General features: G+C 38.5%; 2 protein-coding genes across 2 annotated transcripts; both read right to left on the bottom strand.

Annotated features, from left to right (window-relative positions):
- Nucleotides 1–9,713: 9,713 nt before the first annotated feature.
- On the bottom strand, nucleotides 9,714–10,136 carry LOC110906553. The gene has a single exon (XM_022151666.1). The coding sequence runs from the start codon at nucleotides 10,134–10,136 to the stop codon at nucleotides 9,714–9,716; it is 423 nt and encodes a 140-aa protein (XP_022007358.1).
- A 3,600-nt stretch (nucleotides 10,137–13,736) lies between these two features.
- Nucleotides 13,737–15,179, bottom strand: LOC110906551. The gene has a single exon (XM_022151665.1). It carries the CDS (start codon nucleotides 15,177–15,179, stop codon nucleotides 13,737–13,739), a length of 1,443 nt encoding a protein of 480 aa, XP_022007357.1.
- Nucleotides 15,180–18,897: the final 3,718 nt, after the last annotated feature.

Below are 18,897 nucleotides of genomic sequence, written 5' to 3'. Positions count from 1 at the left end.
GGAGTTCGGTATGCGAAAATAAACTTTCTTGATCAAGCAGGGACTAAAAGCATCAAAAAGTGCATAAGTTTGCATTTTCACGCATTTCTTACGTTCTGAATATATCCGGACACCCAAAAATGTATGTAATCATTAAAATATTTTATGTTAGTGATTGGCATGATAAAATTCCATTCGTCGCTCAATTTGGATCGTTTTTGCGTCCGTTATGACTTCCGTCGTAATTTACCGAACAACGCAACCGTACGACCAAATGAGCTGACATCCGAGATATTTTTTAGCATATTTTAAGTTCCCTATACTTTAACTTCATTTTAGAGCTTTGAAATGGGGTTAACGGGGCTTAAACGTGTCAAAAATGCATCGAAAACCAAGTTTGGGGCTTCAGGGACTAAATCTGCCATTTTTGAAACTTGCTGGTCTGTATGGTCCTTACGGAACGTATGGACATATGATTACGGTCCGTAAGCAGTCCCCAGATCAGCAAAAATGTGCAAACATTGAATCTGGTCCTTTCCACCTATTCCAATGGTTTTGATCTCTGTTTTTTCATGCTATGGGCTGGTTTGTGTGATGAACAAGTCCCCCAATCATTCCTTGACACTTGTATGGCCAAGATCGTGCCCTCTTTTCCAAGAAATGATCCTAACGGTTACCTGAAAACTATAAATACCCCCACCCTCTCATTCATTTCTGCACATTTGATCTGAAATTTCTCTAAGTGGTTGTGATTATTCACTACCTACCTGAGAATACTTAGAATCAAATCTCTTTAGACCCTTTGTAAGTCCTCTTTCGTTCTTTTATACGTTTTTAACACAAAAGTCAAACTTTGTTTGACTTTCTGCTTTGACCACAAGTTGGTCAACACGAAGTTCGTTTGAACTTTGCAACGTGAGTGTAATCACGATGGTTATAGTCCTTAGTGAAAATACCTACTGATTACCACGTTGACTAGGCGTAGTGACGAGTCGTAGTTTCGGTCAAAATGCACATTTAAGCGTATTTTGCAACCAAACTACTCTAGGATATCAAAACACTTTGTATTGATATCAAAACCTGTTTTCAAACTTAGTTAAGCATGTTTTAACATGCTTAGCTCGTCACTTTTAGTTTAGTGCTTGTTTAGAGTCGTATGTCAAGCGGTCTAAACCACCGCTTCGACTTACAAACACGACCTATTTGGTCGATCACTAGGATCCTACCAAGCATGTTTAGTGACCATAGTTGTATAGGGAATAACCTTCCGAGGTTATACCTTATGGTCACATAGTTTAAGTAGTTGTATGATAGGTAGTTTATATGCCTTAGGAAAATGACCAAAATGCCCTTTTCATGCATAATTGGATTTTAAACATATGTAACCTAAACATTTGTCACCTAACTGATTATGCAACATATTTAAACATGTTTAGGCATATAATACTTGTCATAAGACTAGTTAGACGTCTCGAACGCGCGTTTGCGTGAACAACGCGTTAAAGTAGCGTAAGCTACCTTAATGGGTCGTAACGGGTCGAAAGCACTTAGGTTAGGTTTCAATTTAGTATGTAGGCTTTGTTAAACCATGTCATATGAGTTCCAATAACTCATTTGGTTTACAAGACCTCATCCTATCCAATCTTCCGACTTAGGTTCGGTTTATTTATATAGTTATTAGGCTGCCGATTGATTCGGTGCTCTCACTAGCTTTGCTTGGTTGTTGTTCAAGACTTCTAAGCATTCTCATGTGAGTACATAGTTCCCCTATTTTACTGTTTTTGATTGTTTTAGAGTGATTCATATGTGTTAAATGATTTCGATGTTTTAACGATGGTTTTTGAAAACGATTAAAATGGTTTATATTAAATTAATAACGATTTTGATAAAGTGAACAAACTTGTTGGTTGTAATTACATAACGAATAACATTCATTAATTTTGGCCGAACCGACCAGTATTAGGTTATGGTACCATAGGATCTGACAATTCCCGTTATCAGACTGAACCCATGGTTATGTGTGGGTTAGGTGGGTAGCGACCGAATCTGTGATTGTTAATTTACCCTTTGGTGGTTTATTAATGTGAAAAGCGAAATAGTCGAGTCACGAAGGTTTGAATGTTATTAGCGAGACGACCAAAAGTAGTTTCACAATTAAAACGAGTTAAACGATTTTGGGATAAGTTAAATGATTTGAAACGACTTAAACGAGATAAACGATTTGGTTAAACGATTGGTTTTCGATTGTGATTAGATAATGGGACAGGTGTAGCATGATAAAAGCATGGTAGATACGCCGCTGGCACATCTTATATATAAGTGCTCTTATCATGTTACATTTTGTGTCATTATTTTGTTCACTGGGTAAACAATTTTAAAATGATGTCACACTACGAGAGTTTCGAAATGATATAAACCATACGAGTTTTATTAACGAGTTTTTACGAGATGTTTTACAATTTGATTTAATTAAATAAATGTTTTGGGTTAAGAATCATGGCTACGAGGTTTTATAAATTATAACCAACTTGATTTGAGTTGGTTAATTATGTCGCAATACTATATTTTTTCAAAACAAGGTTTTTAATTAAGTATTGCAGCATGTAAACTAGTCATGAATCCGGCACTCTCATAAAACCTATGTACTCGCCAGCATTTCTTTCCTGACTTTGTTTTTACATATGTTTCAGGTGTTGTTGAATAATGTTGATTGCTAGGATGCATACTCACATAGGACTGGACGAGGCCTTAGTGACTTAATAACAATAATAGACTATGTTTAACTTGTTTGTTTAGATTTCAAGACAATGTAATTGTTTAATCTTTAAATAAAACTAAACTTCAAATTTCCATGTGTTATGAATCAATGATTCTGTTACAACACTCCCCGACGTTTCCGCCACGATTTGTTGTTTTATCATGGTCGGGGTGTGATAGTTGACCCTTCCAAAATCGAAGCAGTGAAGAATTGGAGTACGCCTAAACCTGCATCTGAGATTCGTTCCATCTTAGGATTGGTGGGTTATTACCGTCGATTCATCTCGGACTTTTCAAAAATCGTCGTTCCTCTCACTTCGTTGACTTAGAAAGAGAAACCTTTTGCTTGGGGTCCTGAGCAAGAGGAATCCTTTCAAACTCTTAAGAATCTGCTTTGTAACGATCCTGTGCTTGCTCTCCCTGATGGGAATGATAATTTTGTGGTGTATTGTGATGCCTCGAACCGTGGCCTAGGATGTGTGCTCATGCAATGGGACAAGGTCATCGCTTACGAGGTGCATCTACTGATCAACTCGAAACAAAGTCTGATGGACTTCAATACTATCTCAATCGCATCTGGGTGCCAGATTGCGATAATCTTCGTGAACTCATCATGAATGAGACTCACAAATCTCGATACTCTATTCATCCTGGTGCTGATAATATGTACCATGACTTGCGTATGACTTACTGGTGGCCTGATATGAAAAATGATATCGCCGCGTACGTCTCGAAATGTCTTATTTGCTCAAAGGTCAAATCCGAACATCAACGTCCTTCAGGTCTACTTGAACAACCCGAAATCCCTGTTTGGAAATGGGATAGCATTGCTATGAACTTTATAACTAAACTACCCCGTACACCTGCTGGTCATGATAGTATATGGGTAATCATTGACCGTTTGACCAAATCAGCCCACTTTCTTCCTGTTCGCGAAGATTTCAAAGTGAAGAAACTTTCTCGAATCTATACGGATGAAATCATATGTCGTCATGGTATACCCATGCACATTATCTCTGACCGTGATGGTCGTTTTACTTCACGTCTTTGGAAAACTTTTCAGTCCGCTATGGGTTCTCACTTGAATCTTAGTACGACCTTTCATCCTCAAACAGATGGACAGACTGAACGCACTATTCAAACCCTAGAGGATATGCTACGTTCTTGTGTCATCGACTTTGGTGGTAATTGGGATGTACATTTACCATTGATCGAGTTCTTGTACAACAACAGCTATCATTCCAGTATTCAGATGGCTCCTTTCGAAGCTTTATACGGTCGCAAGTGCCGATCTCCTCTCAGTTTGCATGAGATTGGTGATAAGCAACTTACTGGACCTGAGATCATTCAAGAGACGACGGATAAGATTCTTCAAATCCGCGATAACTTGATCAAGGCTAGGAGCAGACAAAAGAGTTATGCTGACAAAAGGCGTAAGCCTCTGGAATTCAATGTTGGATATCACGTTCTGCTCAAGGTGTCTCCTTGGAAAGGAGTGATACGTTTTGGTAAAAAGGGAAAGCTTGCCCCTCGCTATGTGGGTCCTTTCAAGATACTTGAAAGGATTGGCAAGGTGGCTTACCAACTCGATTTGCCTCGAGAGCTTAGCAACACAGATCCAACATTCCACGTCTCTAATCTCAGGAAGTGCTTAGCAGATGAGGAACTTCGTGTTCCCATCAAAGACTTGCAAGTAAACGAGACTCTTCACTTTGTGGAAAAACCGGTCGAAATCATGGACCGGGGTACCAAGCGGTTGAGGTGCAACGAAATTTCCGTAATTAAGTTGCGATGGGAAGGAAAGCGTGGCGCCGAATTCACTTGGGAACTCGAGTGTGAAATGAAAACCAAGTATCCACAGCTCTTCGAGCAGTCTTACTCTTAGATTTCGGGGACAAAATCTCCTAAAGGAGGGGAGACTGTAACGCCCTGCGTTCCAATACTTAGTCAATACTAGCAAGTCTCGTGATACTTCGTGCCTTGTGATACTTAATGAAGCTATGTGAATCTTAATTATGTTAAACTATGTGAAACTTTTACTCTATGTGTTAATTTTGTGATGCTTTAATACATAAACGATATGAATCTTGACTCTTGTGAAACTTGACTCTTGTAAATCTAGGCTCTTGTGATACCTTGAATCTTGACACTTGTGATGCTAGAAACATGACACTTGATTCTTTATTGAACGAGAAACTTGATACTTATTGAACGAGAAACTTGATACCTATTGAACGGGAAACTAGCTTAAACGTAGACTTAAAACACAGAAACTTTGTAATAATACCATGTAATGGTTACTCACAATAATACGCAACCAAACACTTAACCTAGCTCGCGAAACGAACCAAAGTCGGAAAACTAGCAAACGGGTCTCGGCTATCCGAATGGACATCCGATCGGATGACCATCCGCTCGAACGACCATCCGACCAGATGGCCATTCGACCGAATAGCCATTCGATCGCTTGCACACTACACCGACTTAGCTGTCAACATCACCTATAAATAGGGCTGTCCACCCTTCATTTCACACTTTTGCCTCTACTATTCAACCACACGCACTCTCAGCCACTGTGACCAAGATTCAAGCCCATCCCGTAAGTATTCCTCCTAAATAATTGCATAACTTTCATCATTTATCACTTCTACACAATATTCTTCATCAAAATCACACGAACACATTAACATTTTCTCGAAAATCAACTGATTTGGGCCTCTTGAAGGTGGTTTCCACTCAGTTGCTTGTGCAAACTGGTGTGGAGCACCATTTAACCAAGATCGGCCTTAGATCTAAAGGATTTCACAACTGTTATGCAAAATCTAAAGGAAACTCACACTTTTACACCGGATCTGATGGAATTGCACATGTTTCCGGCTCAGATCTGATGAACATCACATTTTACAACTGATTTTCGGACTTTTCTTCGATTTTTATACGAAATATGGGTGAAATCAGACTCAAACAGACTTCCAACTCATTCCTTACTCAGAAGCCGGCTTGAAAACTGAATTCTACAGGAAAACGGGCCGATTGACGGGCCAAACATGAAATTCCATCAGAAACAGCTCGTCGGTTCAAAAAGGGGTGATGCCCATCCGATCGAACGAGTTGTGTTTGGTACGTTTCCGTTGTTTGATACGTCGTCGTACCATCTCCATTAACTCAAAACTTAAAAAATACACGAAACTTCACTCACTAACCATCTGTCCGAATGGTCATCTGATCGGATGACCATTCGTCCAGATGATCTGATTATGATAACACTTGTTGTTTGTTTTTCAGGACACTATGATCACCACATTGAAAACATTAACAGTTCACAAACACCCACTGTTTGAATGGCCATCCGTTCGAATGGTCTTCCGTCCGGATGACCATTCGCTCAGGTATTCTGTCAGACACTTTTACTCGATTTTCTCACCATTCGATACCCTGTTCCCAACCGGGTCAACACTTAGAGGACTTATGCTCTGTTCCCCCGCACGCAGGCTGATCCAGCGCTCCCTTCGATCCAATTAGACAGTGTTTGTTTTAAGCACCCACTGTGAATATACTTGATCCCCTTTTGATTTAAACACTTTTGGGATTTAACATGTATTTTATATCAAGACACTTGACACTTACTTGAAACATACTCTATCCATTTAAACATGAAACTCGACACTTGTGATACTTGAGACTTTTATGCTATGTGAGCGTTTAATCCCTGTGTGTAGTTCCGCCTTAACAATTATAGCGCTATAAGAGTAACGCCTGCCCCCCCCCCCACCCTTGAGTCTTGGGGTATTGTTAGGATGAGACATATTAACCTCCCGTTAATCTTTTGGAAAGGCACTTTAATGCGTTGGAAACTTGGGCTATCACTTGGACTGCGTTAACTAGCATGGTGAAACTTATTATATGTTTTCATGTTGGATATGAGTTTTAAACTATTATGCTACGTATTCAAACTTGTATGCTCGCCAACATTTTTGTTGATTTTATTTTAATACATGTTGCAGGTTGATAGTAGCTCAGATTCAAGAAAACGAGCTAGGATGATGCTTAGAAACTCGTCTTAGTTAATTAGGCAAATTCAAACAATTTTTGAATCATGATGTTATTTGATACTTGTTGTGGTTGTGGATGATTATGTTTGATATTTTAGACAATTTTATGAAACTTGAATTAATCTATATCGAAACTATTAGTGTTGTGGATTTTCTTGAGCAATTTGATTCGCTTAGTGCCGCGCCCCGATGTTTCCGCCATTGGTTGGGGTGTGACACTTTCATCGTCGGAATAAGAGAGAGAGTGAGAAAGGGGGGCTAATAGAGAGAGAGGATCGCCGGAGGTGTTGGTGGTCTGTGGTGGATGATGGCGAGTGAAGAGAGAGATTGTCGCCGGAGGTGGTGGTGGTGTCTGTGGTGGACGTTGGCGGAGAGAGTTAGAGAGAGAGAAGAGAGCTATAAAGAGAGACTGAAGAGAGCAGGGTTTTAACTTTATATGTGTTTTAATATTTTGTCTTTTTAATTAACATATTTTTTATTTAAATGGATAAAATTACAAAAATATCCACTAAAATTACAAAAATATCCTGATTTAACCAAAAAATTTAACTGGGTTTGGACTAAAGTACATAACGTGTAAGATTTTGAAACGTTAAGGACAAAACCCTTAAACTTTTGCGCTAAAGGACAACGTCTGCAATTTGGTGTAAACATAAAGGACAAAACTTGTAATTTACTCATAACTTTTTATATGAAGTTAACACTCTTTGTTAGAAACCTCATAAAAGTGTGGGATGTTTTAATAGATTTCTTTCATTGAATACAAGATGTGGACATATATGATCATTGATCAGTTTACTTTAAGTGATCGTATGAACGTGACCTTTTAAATTGTAGACCCATGTTTCAAAATTTCCGAAAGGTAATAAAAATCTACCAATCATAAGAATTTTATTACTTGTATTTAAACTTTAAACCTTTTTAAAAGAGGATGAAAAAAGAAATCGTGGTCTTTTCTTTTCCTTTTATTCGTTAATCTCTATTTAAATAAGGTGACGAACGTGTATAGAAAAGAGCTTTTTTTTTTTTTTTTAAAATGTTTAGGCTTAGCTTATCTAATAAATAGTTGTATCAAGTTGACTTTTTACCATATTTATCAAACGTGACATGTTTGAGTAGTAGCTAATTAAACAGGTCGAGCATCATCAAGTTTAGAAATAGAATAAAATAAAATAAAAATTTATTTATATATTCAACTCTCCAACACGTTTGCAAGCCATTTACACAACCTGCTGCTGGTCATTCATAACCTGCTAACCCGTTAATAACCCACTTAAGACGTCTACAACATGATTACAATTTATTTACATCATATTAATATTAACTTGATTATAACTTTAGTGACTCATTTTAACTTTTAACCTGTTTAACCCGTTTAATAAGCAAGTTACAAGGGTCATATTAGGGATATAGGGTATAAAGTGTAGTGGAGGGTTCAAATGAGGAAAAATTATTTGTATAAAAGATTTCAACCAATAAAAATGTTTGGCGCTTAAAGACAAGTGGCCGAGACTTTTTGAGATTGAATCAAACAAATTATGTAAAGTGGCGGATAGGGTGGGGCAGGGTAATGTTAGGGCAATGGTTTAGAAACCCGGATTCGGCCGAAGTGTTGCTCGAATGGAAGGAATGCCAAGATCTTGTAGCTAGTACGTTGCTTTCTAGGGAGAAAGATGCTTGGATTTGGCTGAGAGATAACTCAGGTTGTTTCTCTGTAAGTTCATTTAAAACATTACAAGTAAAGGATAGGGGGACATGGGGATTTTAACGTTTAAGTGGTGCACGTGGGTCCCGTTAAGGGTAAGATCATGGCTTGGAGAGCAAACATGGATAGATTGGCAACGCGAAAGAATTTGCGAAAAAGGAATATCAACATTCCATCGACTTCATGTTTATTCTACGAGGAGGAAGATGAGTCGTGTGAACATTTGTTTACGGCTTGTATTTTTGCGAACATAATGTATATGTCCCTTAATGCTTGGTGTAACATTTCCCGTTGCTTGTTTTTGCTTTACGAGATCTCATGGACGCGCACAATTTTCATAACTTAGGAGGAAAAGGAAAAAATGATTATTCATGGACTCATCATGGTTACTTGTTGATGTATTTGAAAAGGTAGGAATGAGAGAACCTTCAAAAACAAGAGTAACTCCACAAGATATTTTGGGGAAAGTTAAATATAGAAGGATTATTCATGGACTCTTCCTTTAAATCCATCAGTTGTGTGGATTGGTGTAAATGTCATTTGTACATGTTGTAAATGTCTTGCCCTTTGTCCCTTTGGTCGAGGCGTGTATTGTAATGGCCTTTTGCACTTTTGGGTTGGACGCGTTTGTGTTTAATGAAGTTAATTTTCAAAATAACAATAAGAAGAAGAATGCTTAATTTTGTTTTATTTAATATTTATATTTAATGTTATTGTAACGGTATATTGGTAAACTTACGCGTATAAACTGTCATAAACTTTTCTATATAAAGAATTTATTCTAGCTTTCCAAAAAAACATGTAACAATGTCTTTTTGTTATCCAACTAACACTTACTTTTACACGAACTTTAGTCTAAATTACTTTTATAACTTTACACCGTAACATTCGAGACGTTATACTTTTTTTATCTATGTTTAATGATAATAATATCACGAACGTAATGTGTAACAAAGTCCAAAATGTGTAACTGTATATGCGATCAACACACGTTAATGTCATCATAATTACGCGTGTAACGAAGTGACAAACGCGATGTTGCCGCCGCAACGCGTGACACGGTCAAAATTCTAGTGTCTAAACAAAAATAAACATATGATAATTTTGCTCATTAATTACTATACTTCGACCCGACATACTTGTTCCTCTAATTTTTTTTTGAACAGAGAACTTCATTAAAAAAACCGGACGCGCCCTCGAAACAAGGGCCGCCACAAAAACTACAACATATACAATGGATTCAACGCCCAATCCTTCCACACAATACAACCAAAATTAGATCTATTTTTTAACCACAAAAAAGAACAAGCCTTAACCATAGCCACGACGTCAATCACCCTCGGCGAAGACCCCCGAAAGATTTTATCATTTCGGCTCTTCCATATAGCCCAGCAAGTAACCATCATGATACCTCGAATCACCTTTTTCGCCCATTTACCCCCTTCAATCAACTCATGCATTCCCAACAGATCATTAAAGTGAAACGCCAAAATAGGATCGATTTTGCACCACTGACCCACTAAGGACCACACTCCAGAAGAGAACCCGCACCCGGTGAACAAATGCATAACATCTTCGTCTCCTGAACCACACAAACTACAAGAGCCATCTTCCACATAAATATGTCTTCTAGTCAGCGCCATTTTTGTAGGGATGCGATCCATTTCCGCTCGCCAAACGAAAAGGTTAACCTTGATCGGAATCCACGATTCCCACCGCATCATGTGTTCGCGTCTAACCTCACCTTCTTCTCTAATCATGCTTTTCATCAAGGCCACTGTGAAAGTATCATTCTCCTTCTCTCCCCAAAACCAAATGTCTATATTCTCTGAGGCCTAGGCATTCTTTAAAAGAAATTGGACGTCTTGCATTTCGGATATTTCTTCGACCGTGGCAGCATCTCTTTTCCATTCCGGGACCAGCCGTAACCCACCATTATACATCCTTAGTCTATCCGCAACTGTGCAATTTTTGCACCGCTCCAAACTATATAGACGAGGCCACCGATTTTTTAAAATAGTCGAACCAATCCATAAATCCTTCCAAAAATTAACAGTCACACCATTCCCAACTTTAACCTTTAATAAAGAACTGAAACTTTTGCCTTTAAAAAAAAGCTTCCCTACCTCCTTAACAATAGACTTCCAACATCCGCTGAACCGATTATTAAGAGGCAATAAATCCAATCTACCTTTCCCGTCATGCACCATCTCCACCACTTTACGCCAGATTCTAAACTTTTGAGTTTTGAACCTCCATGCCCATTTGGCCAAGAGAGCGTAATTAACATCACATAATTTCGAAATTCCGAGCCCGCCATTTTCCTTAGATTTTGTAACTGTGTCCCACGCAACCCAACTCATTTTCCTGTCCTCGCTCGAGCCTGCCCACAGAAAATATCTCATAAGTTTCTCTAGCTTATTCGTCACTTTACTCGGAGCTTTGTAGAAAGACAAGTAGTAGACCGGGAGACTAGCCAACACCGATTTTATTAACGTTAATCTTCCCCCCATAGATAAAGTTTTGGCCTTCCACGAGGCTAACCGTCTTCTAACCGTATCAATAACTGATTCCCAATGGCAGCTTTTGTTCATGTTTGCACCAACCTTAATTCCCAAGTAATTAAAAGGGAACTCTCCAATTTTGCACCCCAGAATTTTCGCCATATTACTAATCTCATCATTCTCAACTCCGATGCCGAACAAATGAGATTTTTTAAGGTTAATTCTTAACCCCGAGCATATGTAAAAAACTCTAAGAAGCCTTGCTGTTTTCTCTATATTCTCTCTAGACCATTCCCTCAAAATCAATGCATCGTCTGCGTATAATAAATGCGAAATAGCTGGACCCCATTAAAAGTTCTGAAATCCTTAATTAACTCCCCCTATCTCACAAGCCTTACTAACCATACTCGAAAAGGCCTCCATGACAATAAGAAAAAGGAAAGGAGATAACGGATCTCCTTGTCTAATCCCTTTCTGGCACTGAAACTCAAACGTAGGCGACCCATTGACTAAAACGGCCGACCTGGCCGATTCCAAAATTCCTTTAATCCATAGAAACCACGTGTTAGGAAACCCCAACTGGCCCATCATGTTGATGAGAAAACCCCAATTCACATTGTCGTATGCTTTTTCAAAATCAATCTTCAGCAGAAAACCTTTCCTCCCCGTCTTTTTGACCCATCCGTACAACTCATTAATTATAAGAGGCCCATCCAAAATGTATCTATCTTTAAGAAACGCCGTCTGTGAATCTGAAATAATATTCCCCATCAGCCCTTTCACCCTGAACGCCAAAACTTTAGAGATTACTTTACTTATCACCCCGACTAAAGTAATTGGCCTATAATCTTTCAGCCCAACAGGAGAACTATTCTTTGGAATGAGAGTGATAAAAGAGGTACTGCAACCTTTACTTATCACCCCCGTATCGTAAAAATTACTGAATATCTTAACAAAGTCATCTTCCAATAAACTCCAAAAGTGCTTAACAAACCTGAAGTTGAAGCCGTCCGGACCTGGAGCCCTATCTGAACCACATTCGAACACCGCCTCCTTTATTTCTTCCTTAGAAAACGGAAGAAACCAGCCTCTCAGCATCTTCAGACGTCACCACTTTAAGATTATCACAAATCAGCTCCGGTCTCGTCACATATTTTTCCGAAAACTGATTCCTGAAAAACTTTAGAACTTCTTTCTTAACCAAACTAGGTTTAGAAATCCACCGACCATCCACCATCAAACCCGATATATCATTCGAAGCTTTCCTCCCATTAACAGTTCTATGAAAGTAAGCTGAGTTATCGTCGCCTTTTGAAGCCCATCTCACACGGGACTTCTGTTGCAGATCTCTATTCTTCCACTGATTAATCTAGGCAATTCCTTGTTTACATTCTTCCCATACCCAAACCTCGTCTTCTTCCAACTCCCGCTCCTCCATAGCACCCTCTAATCTTTGGATATCATTCTTGAGGTTTTCTAATTTTTCTCCTTCTTGTTGAACCACATCCGCCCACCATCTCCTTAACGCGTCCCTAACAAGTTTTAGTTTACACATAAAAATCACATCTGGACACCCCTCCAAAAAAAAAAAAAAAATCACGGAGCGCCTTACCAACAACCTCTTGACAACCCCCCCTCTCCAACCAAGAGTTAAACCATCGAAATGGTTTATGCCCGAAGTTGGAATAAACCACATTTAGCAGAAGCGGTGTGTGATCCGACATGTCTCTCGGCAAGGATCTCAGGCAAGCTCGAGGCCACCTATTAAAGAAATTCTGACAAACCAAGATCCTGTCAATCTTACTTAGTTTGAAGCTGCCATTATTTTCTGCCACATACGTAAACCTGTTCCCCCTCATAATGTATTCCTGAAGGCCAGCGTCATCAATAAAAGAATTGAAATCAGCCGCACTCGATTGATTAAATCTGGAGTTTTTTCGTTCTTCCTTACAACGTACAACGTTAAAATCCCCCAAAACAATCCATGAACCGACCCCACTACTGATCACAGTTCTTAGTTTTTCCCACAGGCTTCTTTTAGCTGCAATTTTCTGGGGCGCATATATATTCAGAATATTCAAAGCCGACCCGTCAACCAGCAAGGTCCCCGAAGTAAGTAAGAAATTCGGATCCGAAACACTAGAAGATTTTTTAAAAACCTTGCTCTTCCACAGGTTGATTAAACCACCCGATCTACCCGATGCTTCCACCAAATCAAAATCAAAATCCCCCCTACCCCAGCAGTTTCTACCGTCAAACCTATCCCCTTCCGCAATCTTAGATTCCTGTATAACCACAAAATCCACACCATTCCTATCCTTTAACTCTTTTAACCACCCTTTTTTCCCTGGCACACCCAATCCCCTGACGTTTACGGATAAAAAATTCATAAGGTACCTGCTTGTACTCCTTCCTCTTCAACCAATTTAGTCACAAATTCCTTGAAATTATCCAATTGAGCCCCCACCCTAGTTCCCAATTGAATAGTGGATTCCACTTCGGCCCGCATCGCTTCCGCCACATCTGCCCGATCAAGCTGCACATCGATCTCCACCTGCTGTTCATTGGAGCACGGACCCTTGAGAGTTTGGTGGTTTACTTCCTTAATGTTTGACGAAATCTGCTCCTCTGTTTCTGTGTTCGCGTTTATGAATAAACCCTCTGAATGACCCACATCTGCACCCACCTCTACATATGACGTCCCCTTGGGGATATTGGACTTTACCCCAGAAATATAATTCAGGCCCAAAAGAACGTCAACCCAAATGGGTCTAAACCGTTGGTATCAATCTCCATTCTGGGCCTTTTTCTAGAACTGGGCCTATCATCAACCGACACCATCCTATCCTTATATGGGCCCATACGCCTTCTACCCACTTTTTTAAACACTATTTTATCTTTATTAGCTGTAAATAGACCGTTACCAACCAACTCATTGACTTCCTTACTTACCCCAGCAAAGTTCTCGAAACCTTCCATATTCACACCAACAGATTGATTGTTAAAATCGGAAACATCCTCATCCCTTATATTCTGATTATGGACATAATCTTCCCCCTCCTTATTTCCTTCCACGATTTCAGGACCTTCCATAAACACATTCTCCACAGGGTTGACCGTATTTTCCGATGCCTGAGACTGATTCCGGTTAACCGGAGGCACTCCTTCTTCCTTATCTTTTGCTAAAAATTCAGTATCCCAGTCTCCGGTCTCCTCTGCCACCCATACCCTGTACCGCCGACCCTTCCATTGTATAATCACCTCTTCTACTATCTTCCTGCCTTCCGACACCAAGACTCCGACGTAGTCATAGGAAAGATCTGAATCCCGTTCGTCATGCTGCCCACATTGAACAACTTTGCCAAAGCTCTCCCCTATTCGGTTGATCACAACATTATCTAGAAGATGCAGCGGAATTCCCTGAACCCTTAGCCATACCACTCTCTCAAACGGTAGCGTTTGACCAGCCCACTTCTCTACCGATTGAAAAATATCCACCTTCTCCTTTGCTAACCTGACAAACCGTTCCATTTCTTCACCGCTAGGAAAAGAAACCATGATAAACATGCCACCCACATATTGAACAAGCCCCTCCCCTGCTGACATCTCTCTAATACACCCCCCAGCCTCTCTCAGAGCTTTAAAATCAACCATTCTCACAATAACCGCCTTCCCTATAACATGCTCATAAGCCTTAAAGTCATCCTGCACCGTTATGACCTTCTCGTCTTTCATCTCAGTAGATCTTCCCAACACTGCATCTTTGAACGATCTCACCCCCACTAATGGTTCCCCACCAATCTCCTTCCTTCGAATTGGATTACCAGTAACCTCCGTTGCCACCTTAATCTTTGGCTTTCGAGTTTGCCTGTTGTTAATTTCCCCATCTTCTAGAGTGAATCTTGCCACATTAAAAGAAAGTTTGTAATCGCCCATTCTTATATTAGACGGTGTTTTCTCCATCTTCCCCATATTCTTCACGTCCAACAAAGACACAAAGCCAAACCTGTTGCCCATCTTGTCCCTCTTCCTTGCGATATAGATGTCATAAATCTCTGCGTGAACCCGAACAACCCCTGCTAAATCGCTTCCACTACAACGAACCGGAAGGTTAGCCACATAGAATTTCGTAAGCCTCTTCTGAACACTTACCGGAATAAGATTCCGGTGTTCGCCTCCCATGACAACTTATCTCGTGTGTGTCTGATGATAATCATAAATCTAATCTGAAACAACTATAATAATTAGTATATTTTTTTTCTCTATCTTTTTATATGTTTGGTTGACATTGGGTTTATAACTAAAATATTGTAAATTGTTATGTTCCTCTAATTAAACCCTGCCAAGATATTCATAACATAAACTAACAGACATAAAACTTTATTATCCCTAGACAAAATTAAATATAAAATTTGTCGTTAATAATAAGATATGCCGATCACTACACTTGAATCAAAATAGGCTTTTTAACTTGGCATGGTCCACGATATCTCTATGCTGCCGTGTAACCCATTCTCATTGCCAAACCTCAAACTAATACAAAAAGTTAAAAAGAAATACAAATTAGTTATCGGTTTATTACTACGGTTTTGCTTTTAAACACATTGCCAAACCTCAAACTAATACAAATTCATTGGCAAAGACAAAGTCTTTAAACACTTTGAGAGGTGAAGGTCTTGAGTTCAAGTCCTACAGACAACAGAAATAAGAGAAATTTGTCGTTCAAGAAAATACAAAAAGTTAAAAAAGAATTACAAATTAATTATCGGTTTATCATTAAGGTTTTGCTTTTAAACAAACGCTTGTGATCATGCTTTATATAATCATATGTTCCCCACTTTCATTTCCAACACCATGTGAAATGTGATTTTTGTAGTCAAACATCTCATGTTGTAAAAAAAGACTAAACAAAACTTTAAATTATCCAGAAAAGATTAATGATTTCGAGTGTATCCATCGAACATGTATCGACAATAGATCTTTTCCTTTATTCTTCCTTTATTAAGTCTAATGGAAATGGACCTATAAGAGACGTGTTAACATATCTTTCATTTCTCTGTTCACCTATTATTATACAAGACTAAAGACTGAACTATGTCATCGTTTAGTTTTTTTATGATCTTTCTTTAAGGTTGGACCTTAAAGGAGTGAAAACCAGATTTTGAGTAATATAAAAATGTGTAACTTTGTTGAATAGTAATCAAGTTTTTAAAGTGTTTTAATTAGATCACTTAAGTTTCAAATGTGTTCCAATCCGTTCACTCAACATTCATTTTTCATTAAAATTCAGAGTTTTTCATCCATTTCATAGGTAACCGTGGTGATGTGGATTTTTGTTTCTTTTTTTTTTTTCTTTTATTTGATGCTAACGTCGAGTGATGACGTGGATTGTAACTTTTTTTTTTTAATTTTTAATGTAATTAAAGTGTTTTTATTTTTAATAAATTTAATTTCATATATTAAAATAATCCGACCATGGTATCTTATGCTCCATTTTTTTCTTGACGCATGGAAAAAGGGACATGACTCGATTTGAATGTTAAGTTATCTAATTGAGACAAAAATGATATGAGTGACCTAATTAAAACAGTTTTAAAACTTGGTTACTATTCTGTGACATTTCCTCATATAAAAACTATATGCTGAGCCAATAGTTACTTGTTCTGGTTAGTTCTAGTCAACTTCCCATTCAAGTCACATGTTTGGCTAATTAGGACTGTAATATGTTGGACCTAAAAAAACAGATTATATTAAAAAGCCAAAACATGATTAAGTGATCAAGAAATAAACATAATCTTGAATCAGATTCTCTCCAAAGATTGTGAATCTTGAACACTTGAATCAGAGCATCTGTTGAAGACTAGCAAACATCTGATTAAAGCCTTGAAACCGTTGTTCATGAAGAAACAATGTCTGTTAAAGCGTAAAGTATATTGGAGCAAAGGTCTGATGAAGATGACAAGACATCTGTTTGGCCAAATAGATGTTTGGATTAAAACAACAGAGGATAGACTAAACAAATGTTTCCCAAGGTAACAGTACTTGTTTATATTGGTGTTTAGCTTAGTTAGATCAAATGTTAGATTTGCACAGATATTTGCAACATCTGTGGAATCTTTTCTGTTATGAATGTTAGATGTCACTATCAGAGTGATGTCAACCAATCACAAACAGAGCTTTCGTACTTAGTATAAATAGATCTCACCTACTATAAATAGATCTCACCTGTTAGAGATCTATTCATCACTACACATCACATTTTCTTTTGTACAACAATATTTGTTATAGTGATCAGTCTGAGGGGGACTCTGTAGAATTAACTTTCTGTAAAACATTTGAATCATTTGAATCAATGAAAAACAATTGTTGATGATGACTTCTCGTTTGTGATTACTTATCTTTATAACAATGTAAATTGTTTTCAGCTTAATTGTTAGTTTTTCACAAACCTTGTAAACTCAGACTTAACAATTGGTATCAGAGCTTGCTCATGTTAAACTTGATTTCACAATCAATTTAACATACAAAGATCAGCTCAACAAAGATCCAATATTGTTCCTAGCTCAGAGTTGAAAAGTTAAGAACTCAAAAGTGTCTTTCACATACTCTGTTTTTCTCTAAAAGAACAAAAGAAAATGGCACAAAATGACCCCCACAATACCGGCTTCAGTAATAAACCCCTTATATTTGTCAGATCCGAATTTAACATCTGGTAAAGTAGGATGGTTCATATACTAGCTCAACAAAATACATGGTGTTGGAAGTCCGTTTTATTCGTATTGCATATTCTAATGGTACCAAGTGCCGAGAACCCAAATATATTTGAGCCAATGAAGCCGGAGAATTACTCTGAGCAAGATTATCAAAAAGTCGAGCTAGATGTTAAGGCTTTTAGCATTGTGGCAATGGTTCTGCCGAATGATATATATATATTGGCATGTTGCATTGTAACAGCACCAAAGAGGTGTGAGGTGCATTGAAAGAACAATTTGGTGGAAAGGAAGATGCTATCGAGAACACTCGAGAACTCGTTAACCAGTAATATGAAACCTTCACTCATGTCAAGGGAGAGACCCTGACTCAGCAGTTTGAATGTTTTTCATGTCTAATCAATGAACTAAAGTTAGTTAATAAAGAATTAACTAAAACAACTTTGAGTAACCAATTTTTAAGATCTTTGCATGAGAAATGGGACACTATTTCCAAAGTGATGAGAACATCCCTATTTTGCAAGGACACGAGCCTAACCCAGCTTCATGGAAAGCTCATAACATTTGAAAATGAGCTTGTCTAGAAAAAAGCTCCAGGATACCGAAAAAGTGTCTGACAGTTATGTTTTTGGTAACATGGCACTTCTGAGTCAGGAGGGATCATCCGCTTGAATGGGAAATTGAAGGATCGTTTTCGGCCCTGAACGAGTCGACCAGAAGACTTTTTATCCAAAACAAGAGGCGGAAACTAATGTTTTGGTGCAATCTCAGCCGTATTCACTTTTAACTGTTGTTTTATTGATTACTGAATCGATTACAAGCTCTGACAACACTTCGGCAGCACTTCGTGGCAACCGGAATGACTATGACACACTTACTACTACTGATTTCGCTCCAACTGCCACTATATATAGTGGTTCTGATTTCGCTCGAACATACAAGAACATCAGGAGCGGAATCAGGAAAAATACAATTACGAGCGAAATCAGGTCTTAGACTATTTCGGGCGGAATCAGCTAGCTAAGCACTTTCGGGCGGAATTAACATTATAAGGGGTTTCGCTCCAAATGACAAGATGTCATTTAGAGCGGAATCACCTTCTAAATAAACTTTCTAGGATTCCGGTGCCTTGTTCTAGCCTATTCGACGCAAGACTCGATACAAGATGTAGGCGACAGACGGATGCACCA

This window comes from Helianthus annuus, chromosome 14 (genome assembly GCF_002127325.2).
Source record: "Helianthus annuus cultivar XRQ/B chromosome 14, HanXRQr2.0-SUNRISE, whole genome shotgun sequence".
NCBI lineage: Eukaryota > Viridiplantae > Streptophyta > Magnoliopsida > Asterales > Asteraceae > Helianthus > Helianthus annuus.
The sequence above is the reverse complement of the archived record's forward strand: the minus strand, read 5'-3'. Positions and strand labels throughout refer to the sequence as shown.

What these genes read in the sequence shown, in the direction of transcription:
- LOC110906551 (XM_022151665.1), bottom strand. Translation starts at nt 15,179, where the DNA reads ATGGGAGGCGAACACCGGAATCTTATTCCGGTAAGTGTTCAGAAGAGG.
- LOC110906553 (XM_022151666.1), bottom strand. Translation starts at nt 10,136, where the DNA reads ATGGCGCTGACTAGAAGACATATTTATGTGGAAGATGGCTCTTGTAGT.